This window comes from Pogona vitticeps, chromosome 4 (assembly GCF_051106095.1).
Source record: "Pogona vitticeps strain Pit_001003342236 chromosome 4, PviZW2.1, whole genome shotgun sequence".
NCBI classification, from domain to species: domain Eukaryota; kingdom Metazoa; phylum Chordata; class Lepidosauria; order Squamata; family Agamidae; genus Pogona; species Pogona vitticeps.
Window position 1 is genome coordinate 130743825 of NC_135786.1, and position 21295 is coordinate 130765119.

General features: G+C 42.6%; 1 protein-coding gene and 1 long non-coding RNA gene across 3 annotated transcripts in view; one reads left to right on the top strand and one right to left on the bottom strand.

Annotated features, from left to right (window-relative positions):
* Positions 1-1004: 1004 nt before the first annotated feature.
* Positions 1005-3009, top strand: LOC144588934 (uncharacterized). Its single transcript, XR_013544700.1, has 3 exons — positions 1005-1145; positions 2047-2107; positions 2919-3009. It is a non-coding gene; the product is annotated as an uncharacterized LOC144588934 (long non-coding RNA).
* Positions 3010-8081: 5072 nt separating this feature from the next.
* The window catches only part of ZMAT2 (zinc finger matrin-type 2), a 29691-nt gene continuing 16477 nt past the window's right edge, over positions 8082-21295 (bottom strand). For both annotated transcript variants that reach the window (XM_020799365.3, XM_020799364.3), the window contains exons 3-6: positions 18717-18840; positions 15991-16064; positions 10679-10824; positions 8082-8758 (exon numbers count right to left, since the gene is read on the bottom strand). In XM_020799365.3, coding sequence (XP_020655024.1) covers positions 8615-8758; positions 10679-10824; positions 15991-16064; positions 18717-18840 — 488 coding nt within the window. In that variant the 3' untranslated portion in view covers positions 8082-8614. The remainder of the gene's footprint in view (positions 8759-10678; positions 10825-15990; positions 16065-18716; positions 18841-21295) is intronic.

Genomic DNA, 21295 nt, shown 5'->3' on the forward strand with positions numbered 1-21295 from the left:
AACATGGACTATATGTATATAATGAAGACAAAAAGTTAAAATGTACCTGGTTTTAAATTGGTTTGTATTAATAAAGGTAAAATTGATGTAATGCATATGGTAAATGTTTGAAATGCCTATTTGCTATGTTTAACTTGGAGTGTAAGTATATGTAAGTATTATAGGGTATGTATAACTGTTGTTGTATGTTTTATACAGGTTGTTTTTTTGGTGAAAAGCACCTTAGCTTTCCCCCTACAAAACAACTTATAAAGAGGGGAGGTGTTACATAACAGCACTGATGTTACCTGTCTGTCATGGGTTTGGAGGGAAAGTTCCATCCTATGGGGAGTGGAAGGCGGGACATCAGGAGGAGGGGCTGTACTGTATAAATATGTGATGCCTGTGTGGTGAGAGTGAGATGCTGAGACAAACTGTGAGACACTGGGTTGGGACGAAGCAGCAGCTGGGAAGAAGAAGCTGTTGTGGGAGTCTGTGTGTCTGACAGGGTACTACTGTGGGTCAGAGTACCACCCTGATAGGTTCAGGGGTCTGTTGGTTAGCCAGAACTGATGGGTTCAGGGTCTGTGCTTTAAGTTAAAGGTTCTAGGTGAACCAAACTGTATGCTTGTGTGTGTGAGAATAAGCCACGTTACTTTATTTTATTCACCTGATTGTTTTATTTACCCTGTTTGTATTTAAAATAAACCTTATTCTTTTTGTTGTTTAAAAATCCATCCCTGGTCTGTGTGACTTATTATAGGGAATGGTTGGTGGCAGCTTAGTAACTGTGTGATAGATCCCAGTAGGTCTATCCCACAGCCTGTTTCTCCAGAAGGGTGAGAATCTCGTCCTCTAGGATGGGATCGAACGAGGTAGGCTTGATCCAGCCTAGAGGAGGTAACTCTATAAACTCCAGGCGGTAGCCGGAGCTTATAATGTTCAAGACCCAGGTGTCTTGGGTAATCTTGTTCCAGTTCAGAAGGTAAGGAGAAAGTCTTGTGCGTGACCTGATGGACCGGATGGGATGATGAGAGTCAAAGATATTGTTTTGACCTTTTCCCCCCAGGTTTGAAGGACTGCCTTTTGTACGCCTGAGGCTTGAAGCTGGAAGCCGATGAAGAAGCCTGTGAAGAGCGTGGAGCAGCTTGAGATCGGAACGAATGGTAAGTGGAAGGACCGGATTGTTGATAGGTCTGCTGTTGATAGGGTTGTTGCTGGGGTCTAGGCCTCCACTGAGATTTGGAGGGTCTAGGCTGCTGTTGCACTGCATAGGATTTTGCCGTCTTTTTGCTCTTGTGTAAGTTCTCAAGATTCTCATCCGTGGAGCCATTAAACAGGCCCGTAGCATCAAAAGGCAGATTTTTAATCCTAGCTTTGATGTCTTCCATCCACGATCGGGCGCTTGCCATGTCGACCCTTCTTAGGGGGTGAGATCGACGACGAGGAGGAAGAGGTGTATCGGGACCTCTTTCGCCGTCGACGTCGGTCGCGGGAAGTCGATGACGAGGACTCAGTGGAATCGTCGCGACGACGACGACGACGCCGGGACCGTTTCCTATCTCTGCTATCCTCAGAGTCAGAGGAGGAGTAGTCTCGGCGTCGATGTCTCTTATGCCTATCGGCGCCAGAACCGCGTTTATGTTTGCGGTGGCGCCGGGGCTTCTTAGGTACAGGCTCCTCCTCTAACTCGGATGCTGGAAGCCGAGGAGAGGGGGCCGGAACAGGCTTAGCAGGTCTCACTGGTGTAGATGGAGACTTGGAGCCTGGGGATCCCGGTGTCGAGGATCGCGATCCCGTCCCTAGCCCGGTTAGAATGGGGCTGCGAGGGACGCCCGGTAGATCCGCTACTATCTTCTCTAAGTGGCTCGTCGTCGGTGACTTCTCGACAACGGACGGTGGCTCTTGATGAGGAGGTAAAGAAGGAGCCAAGTCCGACACCGATTCCCGGTCTCTAGATGAATCCTCGAGCAAAGGAGAGGGCACCGAAGTCGAGATAGATGGGACAACGAGGGTAAGCTCCTTAGCCCTCGCTGATGACTTTGTCGACACCTTTTTCTTTTTCAGATGTTCCGACACCGGTGGAACCGAGGACTCGGTCGATGAAAAAAGGGAGACCGATGCGGAGGTAAGTGCTGACGGGGTCTTTCTTTTCTTAGACTTGTCTTTAGAAGACTGCTTAGGTCCCTTTCCCTTAGATGGTTCCGGCGCCGAGACTACTTTCACTTCGGAGCGCACGGAGGAGGTAGAAGGTACAGCCTCCATTTGAGAAGGTTGGGAAGCGGACAAAGTCTGTTTCCACAAAAAATACTTCAGGCGTTGCTGGCGCGCCTTGAGTGTGACTTTTGTGAATTGCTTGCAATGCCTGCAATGGGACACCGCGTGCGATTCCCCCAGGCAGTACAAACAGAGGGAATGTCCGTCCTGGAAGGGAAGTTTTCTGGAGCACGCGGTGCAGAGGCGAAAGGGTCCTCTCCTGGGGGATGGCTTCTCTTTAGGAGGCATAGACCAAGAGAAAAGGGGGAAAAAACCAACCGTAGCGGAGGGTCCGATTAACTGAGAGCAGAGCCGCGTCGACCGGAGCACGAAAGGAGGTCCAATGAGGGAAAATTGAAAGATTCCTGTAGGCGCGTGGCGCCTCCGCAGGGGGCCCGTAAAGGCCTATTAGGCCTCAGCGGGAAGCCTTCTGAGGTAATTAACGCCGGATGAAGGCACAATTCACCGAAACAAAATCACCAGAGGCAGAAGCGGTGTCAAAGAAACGGTCCGAAGTCAGGGTAGCCAGAAAATAGAAGCAAAATAGTTCGCTAGAACGAACCAAGAAGCAAAGCTCTAACGAGAGGTCCCAACTCACTGGCGGAAAAAAGGAACTGAGCCGTTGGCGGGCTAGACATGCGCGGTAAGGGGTAGCCTAAAACATTGTTACTTTTCTCTTACAGCTCTAGAAAATTCCGAGAGGCCAGCGCAGGCGCTGTCTAAACCCACTAGTGTGGATTCATGGAGAACCACGTTGAAGAAGCTATAGTTACATTTTCATGCAGCTATAAGAAAAGGTCAGATCAACATTTCTATGTTCCTTAACCACTGGGATCTACTGAAATGGCGCTACCCCACTCTTATATCCCACGCTGGCCAGTCAGAGGCATCATAGATTGAGAAGGCAAAATTAATCATTTTTGCAACAGCCTCCCACCCGGCTGCGGGCAATTGGCTTATGCAATTGACTCTTGCATCCCACCGAAATCCCTCAGCTGCACTGAGCAATCTTAAGTCTTTGGCTGCTTACACTAGGGTCTGCTCCATCCTCATGCCTCCAAAGTCTGTTCCCTGCATTGCTCTCTAGACCATGGATACCACAATGTTACTCTCTAAAGCTGAACCAGTCACCAAACAATTGTCTTTTCTATGTAAAAGCAGGACTGGGCCCCAACATAACAACAAATCACAACCTAGTTAAATGTTTTGTTTCTAAAGTATAGATTTCCCTGTTTATTTATTTTTCCCCAGGAGGGATGATAGCTAACTCAACACTACCATTACTTACAGTAAAGAAAGCTGAACTTCCAGAAGAAATGAAAATGTCTACAGGCTCTCAAAATCACCCACCAAGCCTTTCTATAACCCCATTTCTGGAGCTAAAGCATTTCAGGCACAACAGCTGGAAAAAAGGACCTCTGGACCAGCACTGGGAGTAGAGGCACCAATGTGGGTAGATAAGGCTGAGTGAGACAGGTGAAAGGAAAGGACAGAGTTCAGACTATCCTCTGGGAAGAGGTCTATGGCTCAGATGCAAAGCTTTGTGTACCTGTGAGAGAGGAGTGGGCCCACGATCTCAGCTTAGCAGGCCACTGCCTGAAACTTGGAAGTTATTTCTTGCCTTTATACCAGGATGGGATACCCAGTGGGGTATAAAGGACAGATTGATGGTCTAGGATTCAGGAGACCTGGATTCAAATCTCCTTTTAGCCATGGAAACTCACATGGGTGGCGGATGGAACTAGTAAAAGCACACCTTGAACATCTAACTTACCTTGAAAGCCCTATTTGGGTCACTATAAGCCATGTACGACTTGATGGCGCACATCACACACATGTGCTAGACTGCAGGGACAGCACTGAACACCTTCCTTGATACAATAATAATAATCATGTGGTGACACATCAATTTTGACTTACGGTGACCTTTTCCAGGATTTTCCAGGAAGAGAACATTCAAAAGTGGATTACCATTCCCTTCTTCTGGAGGCATCCTGGGACTATGCAGCTTGCCCATGGGCTGCACAAGCTGGCTCTTTTGGGATGCACAGTGGAAAATTGAACTCCCAGCCTCTGGCTCCATACCTAAACCACTGAGCTATCGAGCCAGCTGTCCTTGGTATAATGAATGACCATAATGACTTCCATATTCAGATGCAACCTGTCTTCAACTGCCTGCTGAGCAACACCACCAGCACATGCTGACTTTATGTGATCTGGAGATTTTACAGCAAAACGTTGTCCCTACAACTGAGACAGTATGCCATGCCCAGGACCCCCATTGTGCCTCGTGCACAGCTAACGAAAGCAGGGGGAGACCCACAGTAACATTTAGAATACATGGGACAGGATCAATTCAGCCAGAATTGCAGGCATAGGGTGACCACCCCGCTAGTCTTTGAAGAATGCTGGGCCAAAATTGGGAAGGGGCAGCATAGGGGCACAGGCATGCCAAGGACACCAAACAGCAGTGCTACTAGCCGTGTTCAGTATATGCAATAAAGCTGGGGACAGCAGAGAACAAAAGGCTGTGTTTCAGGAATAGAAAACAGAGTTAACACTTCTGTCGATCTGCACAGGGGAGCAAAGGGTTAATGCTCTTTGCAGGAAGCATTCTCTCTCTTGCTCTCTTTTCTAAATATTATTTCCTCCCATGAAACTGGCTTTTCATCCTTGGCTGGAGGCAGCTCCTGCTGCTGGGAATCCAGCAGGAGTCTGTATCTCTGCCACTACACACTCCACTGCTCCCAGCAAGTAACCAAGACAAAGAGACTCCCCCCTCTCCTTGCCCCACCCCGGAAAGCAAGGCCCCTGTACTGGGACAGGAGAGGCAGGCGGAAATATTGGCATGTACAGGCGGATGCTGAGGAAGCCCCATGGAGGAAGATGCCCTTAGGCTGGAATTTAGGTAAAAGGCTTTTAATGAAGAATTGGGAGTGTGTGTGTGTGTGCGTGCGCACGTGTGCTGCAGCTACCATGAAGCTGTAGTTTGTTGAACAAGTACATTCCTTCCCATTAAACCAGTATTCTTACTAAATGCCAACATGATTATACTGTATGAGATGCAAATGTTTCCTCTAATCCAACTGACTATCAAGAAACCAAATCATCAAGAAAGCCAGCACAGTATAGTAGTTCAAATGTTGGATGAGAACTCTGGAGACCTGGCTTCAAATCCCCACGAACTCCTTGGGCGACCTTGGCCAGCCATGTTCACTCAACCACATTCACAGCGTTGTTGTGAGGAAAGCCATTTGGAGCTCACTCAAGAAAAAGTGGGATATAAATGCAGCTAAAACTAGAAGGGATATAAATGTAACTAATCAAAAACCTGCTATGCTACAGTATTTGGTGCTTATGCTTTGTCCTAGTACAGGGGCCATGTACTATGACTAAAAGGCAATGATGGAGCCCCATGGCACAGTGGTTAAATTGCGGTACTGCCATCAGGCCTCTGCTCACAATCTGAATTCGATCCTGATGGGTTCAAGTAACCAGTTCAAGATTGACTCAGCCTTCTATGCTAAGGGGCAAGTTGTTGTTTGTATAATTATGTTGTAAACCTATTCTAGCATTCTGTTCCTAAAGTGGTCAACGAGATGGCTATGAGAAGTCTCCCAGCAGGACAGGAGTACAGTAGCACCCTCTTGCTCCTATTCTCCAGTAACTGACATACAGAGGCATATTGCTTTATACTGGAGGTCATCTGCCAATGCTTCCCAACTTTGGGTCCGCAGATGTTCTTGGACTACAACTCCCAGAAATCCTGGTCAGCATAGCTAGTGGTGAAGGTTTCTGGGAGTTCGAATCCAAGAATATCTGGGGACCCAAGGTTGGGAACCATTGTCATATACAGTCATCTTGGCAAGTAGCCATTGATAAAAACCCCATCACATCTTCACTAAAGACAGCACATTTCACGCCCTCATAGCATAAGGGCGAGGGGGGAACTGAAGACTGCCTATCATTGCAGCAGTCCTAGGCATGCCCCCAGCAACAGTAGCTTACAGCTCTAGAAGAGAAAGTAAAATGGGAGCGACTAACTCCAAAGATCACATTGGCAAGATCACACTAAGAACTTGTGATTAGGGCACAGCAGGTCCCAGTGCCCACTTCCATCAGGGATCCATTGGACCATACCATTTCTCATCAACACTAACCAAACTCAATTAGTTCAATGTGCAATAATGAGCAATTTGTAAATATGTCTATACAGGATAAGAGGGCTAGGAATGCACATTCCTTAACTGGGGATTTTCAGCAGCTACAAAGCTGCTACCTAGGGTAAAATAATCTAAAATGTACCAAACTTTTAATGGCCATGAAAGGAGCTATGCGGCACTGTAATCTCACTTCATTCTCTGCACCCCCTCCTCTCTTCAAATCTTGTAGGATATTTAGTCACTGGCTTCATTTCTCTCACACATTCAAATGGAGTTTACTCTTTTGGTTTGAACAGGGACAGGTACGTGGTTGGAATTAAATGCTCATTTCTATTTGGTGCACAGAAGGAATCTAAGGCACATTAAAAGGATTTTTTTTAGTTTAAAGGGTCAACTCTCCAAGGACATTTGTATCTCAGCTGGCAGAGCTACAGGCTATGTATCATTTCAATGGCATCTTCAATGGGGATTATAATCTGAATTCAAGTGGAAATATCTGAGGCAATGAAGCTGTCAGCAGTCTAAGATTAAGGAATTAAAACAGCAGCAAAGCACGATAGGATTTATTCTACATGTATTTGAAAGAAGGCTCAATATTCCATAAAGGTACAGAGAAAGGCAAGAACAATGATCCCATCAATATAAAAAGGAAGGCACTATGAAAATCAGCCACACCAGATGTAAATCGTCCTAAACCGAGAAAGGCAATGAATGAGTCACGGCGGGTTTGGCAGAACTAAATCAAGAAAGCAATGAAAATGACACGGGGCACAAAGAGCAGCTGGAGCAGTACAGATAATACTCCGCCAACCTGAATCACGATGGGAAGGCAGCTCCGCCCCTCTCTACCAAGCTCTTACCTGCTTCAATAAAATTTAGGGATGTGCATTCATTACAGTTAGATACTAAGAGATCATTCCTAGTTTAGCAGAAGGAAAGCAGGGGAGGCAGAGAAAGGCTCATCAGGGATTCATTCTCAATATGGGTGTTAAGCCAAAAGAATTCATTGTTTTAACCTTGGAAATTGTTTTTAAACTGGAGATTTTCGGCAAGGAAGCATGCACATCCACCAAGGTCATGTACTCCTGTTGAGAGGATCCTGGTTCTCCATGTAGAATACCTGTTTTCTACTTCTTACAATTATCATATCCATCATCCATTTTCCCACATTAGCAGGACCAGACAGAAACATCCCTTCCCCTCCCCAGCAACTCAACAGCCAACATCCTATTGCACTTCTGCTGAGTTGAAAGTCCCACCAATGTAATGATATAAGATGCTGCTTGCCCAAGTGTTGCACCATGGGCAATCTCCATGGGGGAAAAAACCCCACCGATCAGTTGCACAATGACAAGCCTTGTGAAAGCAGCACAATCCTCCATTAGAACACTGGTGGGACTTTGTGCTAATCAGAAGCTCAATAGGATACTGTACTGGCAAAATTCATCCCCTGCCTGTATCTCTGAGAGGGGGGTGGGGAAAGCAGGACTCTCACCCTTGTAAATAATCCACTGGAGACATTTCAACGAGTTCAGACTGCAAACAGCTCCATGCTCAGCTATCGGAGTTATAATAAACTCCCATGGTTCTTCAAAGATAACATGCTCCAGCTCAATGTAACTGAATGACCCACTCCACAGCCATTTTATCGGTGAAAGAACAATTCCCAAAGAAACACACACATCAGATTTTTATCACTTTATTAAGAGAAAAAAAATTACCCAATAGAAAGTCCCTCATGCACACAAGGACACAAAATGAGAAGCAAGCAGGACTAAGGGTAAAGAAAGAAATGGCAGCGACAGCAGCAAGTGAGGCCAAGAAATGTGGAGTTCTGAAAGGACATTCAGCTTCATGCTCCATTAAAGAAACAGATTTAAAAAACACAAATAAGAAATCCTGAAAATTGGTTTATCTCAAAGTACTGTAAGGAGATTAAGGGAGGGAAGATGCTAATACAAAGTTCTTTATTTGATATTCAGGTTTACCACCATACAGGCAAATGTGATCCTATCTGTGCAGGCAGGCAGGCAGGATACTAGAGATGGAAAAGCCCAGTACAGCCCCACACAGGAGTTGTGGACTTGCTGCCTGACTCTCAGAGTCAACTTCTACCAGGACTTTCAGATACAAATTCTCTGTAAAGTCTTCCAAGGGTTTTTCCACGCATCACTTGGGCAGAAACAACAGACATCCACAGGAAAGTTCCAGGCTAATCAGTGGCTTTTCTTGGTTGAGCCAAAGCCAGAGAAGCCCATTACAGCTGCCATTTCATCCTCCTCCTCAAATGCCAAGTCTTCCTCGGCCCTTCTTTTCTTCTCCCTCTGTTTTTCTTTTTTGTATGCTTTAGCTTTTTCTTCCTGCAACAAAGGAAAACAACTGCCAAATGAATCAACCCGACCTGCAGAACTGAAGTCTTAGAATGGCAAGACACAACCTCAGAAATCAGGCCACAGAGACGACATTCTTTCTGGTCTAAAGAACAAACAATGGGTAGAAGAGAAATGGCTGCTGGCTCCTCTGCTTTATCCCGGAGGAACAGTGGAAAGGCAGCAGTCCAAAGAGAGAGAGAGAGAGAGAGAGAGAGAGAGAGAGAGAGAGAGAGAGAGAGAGAGAGAGAGAGACACACACACACACACACACACACACACACACACACACACACACACACACACACACACACACACACACACACACACACACCATGCAAAAAACAAAACAAACAAAAAAAAGATTGTACTAGATCATCCAACAACTATCAGCATCTGCCATGAAACAAATGCCAAAGACTTCATTAGAAATTAACAGTGGTAAAAATGCAGCTTTGCTTTTAAAGCAATAGACACAAATTCTGATGCCCTGATTCAACAACTGTGGTGCTGAACGATGGCGACAGACAATGTCAGTATCTGATGGCTGTTGGAACAGCCGAGTGACAGCTGCTCAGTGGAACATAAGCTGTGTTCCTAGTGGCTTTGGGGGTTTTTGGCATCAAAGGGTTTCCACAGCTCTAATCAAAATGTTTCGTTCTGTGAGATTGCGAGGCCTGGAATGGTGCCAGGCTTGTGTTGGGGGATGCAGAAGTGTGACTTCAGCTACTGACTCTTTGGCAGCTGCTGAGGCTGCTACAGCTGAAAGGACTCTTCTGTTTGCACACCCGCTCAACATGCAGGGGCATCAGAGGTCTCCTCCACAGCCGCCATCCACAAATGTTGAGAAATCCAAACCTTGACTTGATATGAGAAAAATCTATTGAGCATTTTAAAAACTGCGTCTGGCTTCCCCATGTGAAACTGCCATTTCTTTTTCCAAAGCTGGTGAGCAATGAGTTGTCCTCACCTACAACCGGACAGACAATAAGTATGGAAGGAAAGCTGTGGGGATTTCATCAAGAATTGCTACCAAAACCAGGCATTGCCCAGTTATTCTTCTGGGAGTATTGCTAGGAGTATGATAGCTCCCCAGACTGCCTCTCCTACAAAAGGTGGTCTGTCATGTCTATACAAGTTTCATATCTGTGGAAGAGTGTAACACCTTTAACAGACTTCTTATAGCACCAGCTTTCATGGACACATATTCCCCAGATGCACAGCTTGAACTTTTTTGGGTTCAAATATGTATAGATATACACAGAGAGTACATATGGCTAAAGGTGGAATATTAATACTGTAAGACTGAGGAGAATATTTCTGTGTCCTTCACTAGGACATGGACAAAATGTTAGGTTTTTTTTTTTTGTTTGTTTAAAAAAGGGTAGTTCTCTATAACCTGAATAAAATATGCAAATATACATGCATTTAATAATTAAAATAAACAAATGATTCATTCTGATTCTGAAAACCGCATGTAGCTAAGGAAAGCACTACCGTGTTTCCCACAACTACTGGAAATTCTTCCTAAACACCCTCATAAAGTTGCTGCAGATGGAATGAACAACAATAGGAAAAAACTTTAATGCCACCTGCAGGCCAGTTTGGCACTGAAGAGATCAGCACAAGGAAATATTTCCCAAGCAGTTTAGATCTGTCTAAGTACTCAAGAGCAGCCAGGCAAGATACCATTTCACGACAATGGACAAAATGATTTTGGCACCAAGATGTGGGATCACAGGCAGATACCATTTCAGAGATGCTGGACCAGTGAAAAAAGAACCTGCAGGGCTCCCATTTTTTACCAGGCAAAATGCCCTAGCAACTTCATTACCACAGAATGCTTACGAACTTTAAGTGCTGCTTCTTTTAAGCCATATCCAATTGTTTCAGTTCTCAGCAGCACTTTACCTCTTCTCTGAGTTCCTTCATCCTTTCCTCAAAGTCATAATCCTTCTGTTTCTCCTCCATCTTTTTCTTGTTCACCTCAAAGCGTTTTTTCACTTGATCCAGCGTGGAGCGCTCTACTCTCATGGACATGCCCAGGTTCCTCTGATCTAGAAAAGGTGGGGACCAGCAAGAATGTTTTAGTGTAGCCTCAGAAATTTTCCCAGCATTTTCAGCAGCCAAACTGAACCCTTTGTTCTGTTTTGGAGCACATACTATATTTCTATGGATCCTTAGCTTCATATTATCTCAACATCTCTCTTCACAACAGTCCCAATTTCCAACGCCTACAGGCAGTGCAGCAGCTATTTGTTGGAAACCATTTTCATCGCTAGGCTATTGTGACAGACAATGTGGGAAATGATTTTTTGAAATATGCTCTTCTGTACAATGACATTGTCAGTTTTTTGAACCAAAGCCCAGGCACATTTTTGTAGGGACAGATAAGGCTTACTCCGGAGGTTACTCTGAGAAAGAGTTAATTTCAAAGGAATAAGTAATCATGATCACCAAGCTCTTAATTAATAGTCTATTCAGTGTTGAGGCTTGACTGACACAGCAGGGAAGAAGCGAAATAAGTATCTTCTGCCTTTCTCTCTTCCTGATTACTTCCATCATCAGCCTAGCCAATATTTAACCATGCATAACAAATTAAGATTGTGTCCCTAGTGACTGGTGCTTGTAACATTTCAGGACCATCTCTAAGCCTCTTGGACTAGCAATGACATCCTTTCCAAATCTGCAGGGAGGACTTCCGTAAAAAGAAGCATCTCAGAACACTCTGAGTGATAACAATGAAGAAATTCATATGCTGCATGCCTGAAGTGGTATGAGGCCAACCTTGCCTGCTGGACTTGTAACTCTCAGAAACTGGTAATGAACAACTCATACTCTATCTGCTTCTTCCCTCTAGGTCTGTCGGAATCTGATGAAGCTAATTATGATATGCATGCTACGCCATCTAAGCATGAGGTATAATCACGTAGGCCTTCTTGATTCTTCCTTTTTTTGTTAGATGCTTTGCCTTTCATGCTGAGAGCAACGTTAGGGCATCAGCCTTTACTCAAGGAGAAGGGAACCTCTGGCCTATTACAGCCTTGGGAGATTTTCCATCCAATCTGCTGGATGCCTAAGGAGGCTCCTTGACCCTTTGTCAAGCTGCTTCAAAGCAGGGAAATTGCTCTGCAGGGAGCAATAAATGAAAAGACAAGGTGTGGGCAGGGGATCTCATTCTTATTTTCAATCACTGACCAGAGAAAACAGCTTGATTATCCTCCCCATGCCAAACAGGACCAGTGGCACAACTGAGGAGATGCAAAAAACCAGCAATCAAAGGTAGCCATATAGACAACGTTCACCTAGTCTGCTTTATATCACAAGGATACATCTGCAGCTTGTACTTGAGTCAGTGTGGCTTTAAACACAGAGCTCTCTGGAGAAAGAAAGAGCAAAAACGGCTCATGAGGAATAACACTCCCTGACACCAACCAAACTCAAAGAGGACTTTCTGGGAAAGGAGTTATTAAATACTACTCCCAATGATGCTCCCCACCTCTGCTATAATCTGCAAATGTACTAGAAAAAAATGACTAGAAAAAAGAGAAAAAGGATCAGGATATAAAATCTGCATTTGTGTCCTCCTTAATAGAGAAAAGGAAGTTTAACTGCACTGAATGAAACTCCACTGTATGTTTATGGAAGTAATACAAAATATGTAACTGGCAGGTTTTGTAAGGGATGGAGCCTTCAGTACATCTAAAGGAAAACAGAATTGCATAAAAAGATTTATTTAGGAAAAAGCAAAACAAAGGCAAGCACATAAAAAACTTAAAAAAAATAGAAAATTGTATTCATCATCCAGGTTATGTGGTGTTATGTGGTTATGTGGAGAAAGAATCCGTCTGGATCCTGGCTAACGGATCCAGACAGGAGTAAAGGCTGGCGCAGGAGGGAAACCGGAAGATGCTGCTGAGATGAAGTCAGGACTCCAGTCATCTAACTTGTTGCTTGGCATGTACATGCTGTGGTCGTACAGGCCCTCTTTGCAAGGTGAGCAGCGCAGGCAAGAGGCCTTGCATGACTTTATAAAGAGAGAGGAATGAAAGGGATTGGTGAGAAGTATCATCCAATCATCCTAAACTGTATCCAAGATAACAATTGAACACATACAACAGAAAGCAACTAACACCAGCAAAAATACTATTAAGAGTTCCGCTGGTTGGGAAAAAATACTATTAAGAGTTCCGCTGTTTGGGAAAAACGTTTTTGGTTTTCTAGTTTCCCAGGGGAGTGCTACAGTTCACCACCACCACCACTTGGTGTGTGCTTTCAAAACATTACATGAAGTTGGTTTTTACAAGCCATGCTGCTCATGTGCAACAGCCAATAACACAGCATCGTATTCAGGGGAGTTCAGAGGAACTACAGCCCAGTTTTATGCAGACAGTGAAGTGCAGCAAATTAAGAAAGCCACACAGAAGAAGATTCCCTTCATAGCAGTTTAAGCAACCACTATCTGCCTGGTTGTCATACACAACCACTGTAAGATCAAGTAAGAAAGGGAGTTTAGATAAGGAGGATGAATGAACCAGGGAACTCAGTGACATTTCACTTTGTTATGGCTATCAAGATTTTAGAACTCTTAAAAGCAAGGTGGTGTTGATGACAAGGGCATAAAACAAAAGCCAGTATAGCTTCCAAACTTCTAGTTGGTTATCGAGTGTCCCAAGGAAACAGCCATTACCTTTTCAGTATGGCTGATAAGGAGAACCGAAAGATAAAGTCAACAAAGAATGCACTTTCCTCATTAAACAAAGGATCAAAGCAATGTATTTAAAACGCAATTCAATAACTGCTGCTTCTTTCCTAGCCTAAGAAAAGCAAGCAAAGAGAGGTATGTACGTATGCTCAGCTTTCCACTTGGGTGAAGGGGAATGAGTCCTTTTGGGTATAGGAAAAGCAGCTACAGTGGTAGAGGGGAGGAAAGGAGCAAAGAACCACTTGTTCAACAAAGAGCTGCAAGGCACCTTTATCCTTTAAAACCTAAACCATAAATTGTGCCTGAAACATTGCAGGAAACCAGAAGGGAAGGGCCATAACTCAGGAGTAGAATCCTTGCTTTGAATGCAGGAGTCCCTTGGTGTCTTCTGTGAAATAATCAAAGGAAGGGAGGGATAGGTTGGGCGCATTTACCTAATGCCCTGGGGGAGTGACGAGACTCAGAGAAAAATGTACTCAACAAGAGACATCTATGGACAGCCTCAGAATCAAGGATGCACATATCCAATGAAGACTGATTGAATGTGCTGCTACTGATATGCTCCCACAGAAAGCCCATGAACAGTGCACTGCAGTTCTCAAATCTTGGGACTATGAAAATATGGAAGAAGGTTGCTCAGCTGCAATCCAAAAGAAACACTGCAGCCCTTCTATTAGATGGTGAACCTTTTTGAGCCTGAGTGCCCAAACTGCAAAAAACAAAAAACAACCACACAACCCAGTGGGCGGTGGATGGCAGCAGCACCAACTGTGGAAGCAGGAATCCCGGGCATGGGATTCCCCACTCTGCATACGCTTCCAGTCATGTCCAACCCTGCCACTACCGGCCAGCCCGCCACCGCCAGCACCAGCTTCTGCGGATCCTGGCCCGTCACCTATCAGGGCGCTAGCACTGCGGCTGCAGCTGCCTCCTCAGGTTTGGCTGACGGGGGTAGCGATCCAGCGACTTATGGCTCATGTGCCCACAGAGGGCTCTGCATGCCAGCTGTGGCACATGTGCCATAGGTTCGCCATCACTGTACAGTATTAGACTTTGTGAAAACTGTAATTTCCATCATTCTGTTAGGGTGAATGCATAGCAGTTCATCCACAGGTATCTTTTTCAGACATAGAGAAAACCAGAAGCACATCAGTGACAGGCCATGTGACGGAACAGTCTGGGCTATCGCGAGTCTTTTTTGATCCGCTTGCAACTGGTTTGTTTGCTTCCAGTATTTGAGAAAGACATAAGGCCAGGGGAAGTTGTGCCTGAGTATTATGAGGAATACTCATGGCATACTACTTTTGATCTTCACACCAGCTGTCCAGGAGCATCATCTCCACACTTAAAGAGTCAGGAAGCTCTCAAAAAGACAAAACATATCTGCTTATCCTCTGGCATGTCTCATCCAAGATTGAACAGAATGAAAGGACCCATTAATGTGTGCCAAGCAAGTCCCACAGGACAAGAGCCTGCAGAAATGGCAATAAAGTAATTTCATTTGTTCACCAAAATTACAAATGATATTTCATTCTTCCTCTTCCTCGTCCATTATTCACATATCAATTTCCTACAAAAGTGTGCCAAAAGTATCTCACAGAATACCAGTCAACAATCAAATCTACCCTTTCAAAATGCAATAGAAACAATTACAGTGGTGCCTCGCTTAACGATTATTAATAATAATAATAATAATAATAATAATATAATTTATTGTCATTGTAAGTATATACACAGTATACCATACAACGAAATTCACAGACACCCTTAAACGACGAAACCACTTGATGATGAAGTTTTTGCGATCGCTTTTGCGATTGCAAAACAATGTTTTAATGGTAAAAAATCGTTTAACGATGATCGATTCCCTGCTTTGGGAATCGATTTTTCGCTAAACAACAATTTGAAACAGCTGATCAGCGGCTCTAAAATGGCCGCCCGCTGTGCAAAATGGCTCCCTGCTGTGTTTTCAGGACAGATTCCTCGCTTTACAGGAACCGAAAATGGCCACCCTATGGAGGATCTTCACTGGACGCTGAGGTATTTAGCCCATTGGAACACATTGAACTGGTTTCAATGCATTTCAATGGGTTTTTTTATTTTGCTTGACAAGGATTTCACTTAACAGTGATTTCAATGGAACGAATTATCCTCGTCAAGCGAGGCACCACTGTACAACTAATAACTGCACCACTTGGTAAATACTTAATAAAATACCAAACCTCACAATATTGAATAAAATATAAATCAACTAACTTAATCCAGCAGGTAGAAGCAAACAGGAGAAAGAATAAAGCTTAGCACAGAAATGAGATTATATTAGATACATAATGACTCACCACACAAAGGAAACACTGTTTTTTCCACAATAAACCTGGTTGGCTGCCACATTTCCAACTTGTGACAGCTGCCTTCCTAACACAAAACCAAGGTCTCCTTTCTCACTCCCTTCCCCATTTCTAATTTGAGCCAAATTCTATTTCTACAGATTGCCAAAGAAAAACAAAGTTATTCTTACGTTTTTTGCCATTGATATGATCCAAGAAGTTGATGGAATCTTTCACTACACAGTCACAGACATTACAGTAATATCTGGAATAAACAAAATGAATGATCAGTTCCTAAATTTGACATGTGAAACATTCTACATGAATTTAGATGTCTGTCCCACACATACTGTATTTAAGCTGTATATTACTGAAGGGCATTTGTTGATATTACTGAACTTTCAAGAAGTGATCAAGAACAAGTACAACTGTCTTTGCAGGCATTGCTTATCATTATTGCCCATAGAAATGACTCTCACAAAGCCCATCTCAGCTTGGAACTTGCATGCTCCCAAAAAGGATCAGGGTTTCTGGATCCTCAGTCTCTGCCACACCTGTACCTGTAAGGTAAAGGTAAAGGTTCCCCTTGACATTGAATCTAGTTGTGTCTGACTCTAGGGCGCGATGCTCAGCCCCATTTCCAAGCCATAGAGCCAGCATTTGTCTGAAGATAGTTTCCGTGGTCACGTGGCCAGCACAACTAGACACGGAACGCTGTTACTTTCCCACCAAGGTGGTATCTTTTTATCTACTTGCATTTACAGTACATGCTTTCGAACTGCTAGATTGGCAGGAGCTGGGACAAGCGACAGGAGCTCACTCCGTTGCGTGGATTTGATCTTACGACTGCTGGTCTTCTGACCCTGCAGCACAGAGGCTTCTGCAGTTTAACCCACAGTGCCACCCCACCCCATCCTTGTACTCCTCCATTAAATACAACCAAGTACTTAGTGTGCAGCACACACTCCTGCTGAGCTAAAATACTTCTATTTTCTTATCAGCTACCTGTGTAAAAGACATACCCAGATTTGTGCAAATGTCTCAAGAGTGGTAGTGGCATGATGTCACCTTTTTAAAATATTCACTTCTTTCTCACCCCTGCCCTCTTTATGGTAACCAGAGAAGCAAGCACCAGGAATGGCTTGAGACTCAGGAAATATCCTTGGAGAATATAAAGATGAAGAAAGATGAAGAATCAAGCTTTAAGCACCAACACGTTTCAGTGTCATAGCTCATTCCTCTCTCTTGCTCTTTAGATTTGTTCATCAGTACAAAGCCTGTACAGAGGGTCAAGGTCAAGTACGTTTCCTGAATGAGGGCATGCTTCTAAAATGCAAAATCTGGTACAAAATTGAGGGCATCTCATTCCTTTTTCTGGCAACTGGCCAGAAAGGAAAACATCCAGACACTTTTTTTTTCCTGGCAATACCTGTTCCCTTCCTCCCTCTCATCAGTTCACTGTACATGAAGGCACTGTGCCAGCAATGTGAAGAATCACATTGTCTAAGGTTAATAAAATACAACAGCATTAACTAAGACCTTGAAAAACATTTCTCCTTTGGCAGCTAAAGAGATTCTGCTGTTGATCTGTAAGCAGTCTCTATATAATCAGCAAAATTTGGGCTTTTAAAACTGTAACCGGTCATTAAATATTCTTTAAAAATATATAAAAATTACCAAAAATGTGCAAAAACTAGAACAAAGATCACCCACAAAATTAACTAGCCAGCTTATACTGAAGATTAACTGGAAGAGCTGCTTTTCATACATTCTCTAAAAGGAGGAGGTTCATGTCACATTCTCAGAGCCGTTGATATAAAACGCCTACTTCTAGTTAAAAGAGTTCACAACTAGCATGAAGTTGCCAGTCAAAACTCATGGTGAGGTCACCACAAAGAGAGGTGCTTTCTGACACATGTAGGACCAATGTCATGTAGGATTTTATATGGTGTCTTGAATCAAACTCTAGAGGCATACTGACAGTGACTGAATTTAGAGGGGGGGGGGAAACAGTTGCATATGTTTGCAAACACCTCACCTCTACAAGGAGGGACACAGCTGTCATTTGCACTAGCAAAAGCTTCCATGTTATTTTCAAGGGCAGTCTCACATATAGCATGTTGCAATAGTCAAGCTTGAAGATAAAGAAATGCAAATGAACACTGCAAGGTTCTCTTACAGCAGTGTATAAAGCAAGAAGGCACTGATAAAGAGGTGGGTGAACGCCAGAGGACTGTGGATACATATCCTCACACATGGAGATAACTGCGTCCATTCCCAGTCTCATCTACCGCTCCCCCCGCTATATTTTACAAAAATGGAAAAGATACTTAAAAAGCCCTCTAGTGGTCAAAAAGTGCATCTCTTCCAACTCTACAATTCCAACAGGATGATGAAGAATAAGAGTATGATAAGACTGTTGAAGCCCCTTCAAAACATGGCAAATTTATCTCCTACCTCCCCTGGAGATTTTTCAGCCCACTTTTTAAATAGACAGATATAGATACAGATTAATTGATCTGTATTTATTGATTTATTGATTGATCCATCCTTCCTGGGCTGCAGGGTGCTGGCAAGGCAGGGATTTTGGAGATTGCAATTTCATTCATCCCTGCACTAGTGGTATCTGTTCAATCTACTTATTGAAAAGAAGAATCAAAAGGTCTCCCAAGTTCTTCACCTCTTCTGGAAAGGAAATCACCACCACACCAATCACAACCTTTATCCTTTCCTTGCCCTGACACAATTCCACTACCATCACCTTTAACGTGTCTGGACTCAATTGTAATGTGATGCCACTCAGGCCCCTGCCCACAACTTCCAGACACAGGGAGCAACACCAGAATGTTTCTGTTGTTGTATCTTCTCTTCCAAATTGACACATGAACTAGTATAGTAAAAGTTCTAAATAACTCACCCGCCCATCTCAGACTGAGGAGTTGTTTTGGTGATAACAATGGTTTTTCCCAATTTAGATTCCAGGTCCACCTTGTAATCTCGGTGCCGAAGAAGTTCACGCTTGACAGGTTGTACAGGTTTGCCTGAAACATTAATCAGAAAGATTTTGTTTTTTAAAAATAATTTTATTAAATTACAAAATATAAACCTACTACCACACAGAAAAAAAAACAAAATAAAATACAATTACATATCACACAGTGCCACCATCACCTTCAGGGCTAGCATTAAACTTCATTCTATCCATTTTCTCTCCAAAAATTCATTGTTTCTTTTCTCGGTGTATACCTCTCCCCTCTCCAAAATACATATTCCAAAAATACATTCCATATTTTCTTAAAATCATTATTTTTTGATTGGCCTCTTCTTATTTTCATATCACATGTCAGTTTATCATTAATTGCCATATCCCATAATTCTCTGTACCATTTCTCTAAATTGATTATCATTTCTCCAGTTTCTTGCAAAAATTAATCTTGCTGCCGTAATCATTATTACTATTAAATCCCTATTTTCTTTCAACAATTGATCCTTCTTAACCAAATTCAATAAAACAATTAACGGGGACATTTGAATATTTAATCCAGTTATTTCAGTTATTTCTTTAAAGACTTGATTCCATTCTTGCTTTCTTACTTCACGTGACCACCACATATGTATATACGTCCCCTTCTCTTTTTTACACCTCCAACATAGTGACAATACATTTTTATTTATTATGTTCATTTTTACCTGTGTTAAATACCACCTTCATATTACCTTCTAAGTTTTCTTTTATCCTTACTGACATGTTCTTCATAATTCTTTGATCTCATATTTTATCCCATTCTTTACCTATTACTTCATCTAAATCATATTGCCATTGCATTTTTAATCCTTGTGTGCCCTGTTCAGCTTGCATTAATAATTTATATATTTGACTTACAGTTCCTTTTCTATCTTTTCCTCTAATTTCAATCTTTTTTCAATAATCTCTTCAAATGTTGTCATTTTTCTACTTTTCCCTTCCTTGCTATTCCATTTCCTTGTCCACCTTTCTAATTGAATCATATTTAACCATGAAATCCACTCTCCTCCTAAGACCTCTTTTATATTTTCTTCATCTCTCATCTTCTCCATCCAGTCTTTTAACCTATTTTTCCCTTTACTTTTTAATATACAGTATTCTTAATTTTTTTTTTAAAAAAAAAGATTTTCAGGGAAATTCTTTAACTCCACTACCTGAGATAAAGGGGAGATTGGTGGACTCAATAAGGCTCTAATTTTTTTTCAAATTTTCTAACATATTTTTAAGGAAAGGATTAATAATATTTTTAATCTCTTCTCCAATTTTTTGTTTAAACAAGATACTTTCCACTATTTCTTCTTTACCCTCCATTTCTATTTCTGTCCAGATTAAATTGTTATTACCTTTAATAATATCTGGGATATGTCTAAGCTGATTTGCTATATAATATACAGTGGTGCCTTGCATAACGAGCGCACCGTTTAACGACGAATCCGCATAGCGATGCGGATTTTGCGATCGCTTTTGCGATCGCATTGCGATGTTTTAATAGGCAAAACATCGCATTGCGATGTTTGCAGAACCGCTGATCGGCGGTTCCAAAATGGCCGCTGGATGAAGAAAATGGCCACCAGCTCCGTTTTCGCGCCATGCCCTCGCTTACTGAGGCGGTGAAAATGGCGGCCGGATGGGGAATCTTCACTTAATGGTGAGTTTTCCCCCCATAGGAACGCATTAAACTGATAGTATTTTCCTACGGGGTTTTCTGCCCCATATAGCGACGTTTCCAGATAGCGACAATATATCCAGAACGGATTATCGTTGCTATGCGGGGCACCACTGTAATTTTATATTGGGTAATCCAAGACTTCCCTTTTTTGTGTTACATACCATGATTTTTTATTAATCTTCACTCGTTTATTTCCATTACAATAGCAATTTATTATCTGCCATTCTTTCAGTTGTTTTTCTGTAATTTTCATAGGAAGCATCCAAAATATAAAATTCAATTTAGGAATTATTTTCATTTTACATAATGCTACTCTACCAAGCCATGAAATCTTTAATTTATGATATTCTTTTATCTTTCTAATTATCTCTTTTCAGTCTATCCAAATTTATTTTATTTCCTATAAATTCCAAGTAATATTAATCCCTAAGTATTTCATAACATTTCCCATTTGACCTTCAGATATTATTTTCATTTTTCTTTTCTCCTCATCCAAGTGATTCAACAATAAACATTCTGACTTTTCCCAGTTTACCTTTAACTCAGTTATACTCTCAAGTTCATTTAAATGTAGTTTAAGCCTTTCTTTTTCTATTGGATTTTTAACCATTAATAATGTACCATCAGCAAACAAGGTTTTCTTTATTTTCTATCTCTATAATCTGTTTATCATCTCTGATTTTCTGTGCCAATAATTCTATTATCATCATGAATAATACTGGAGATAAGGGGCAACCCCTTGTTCCTCGGCCTTAGGTATATTGTCTCAGTTATACATCATTAACTATAACTCTGGCTGTGT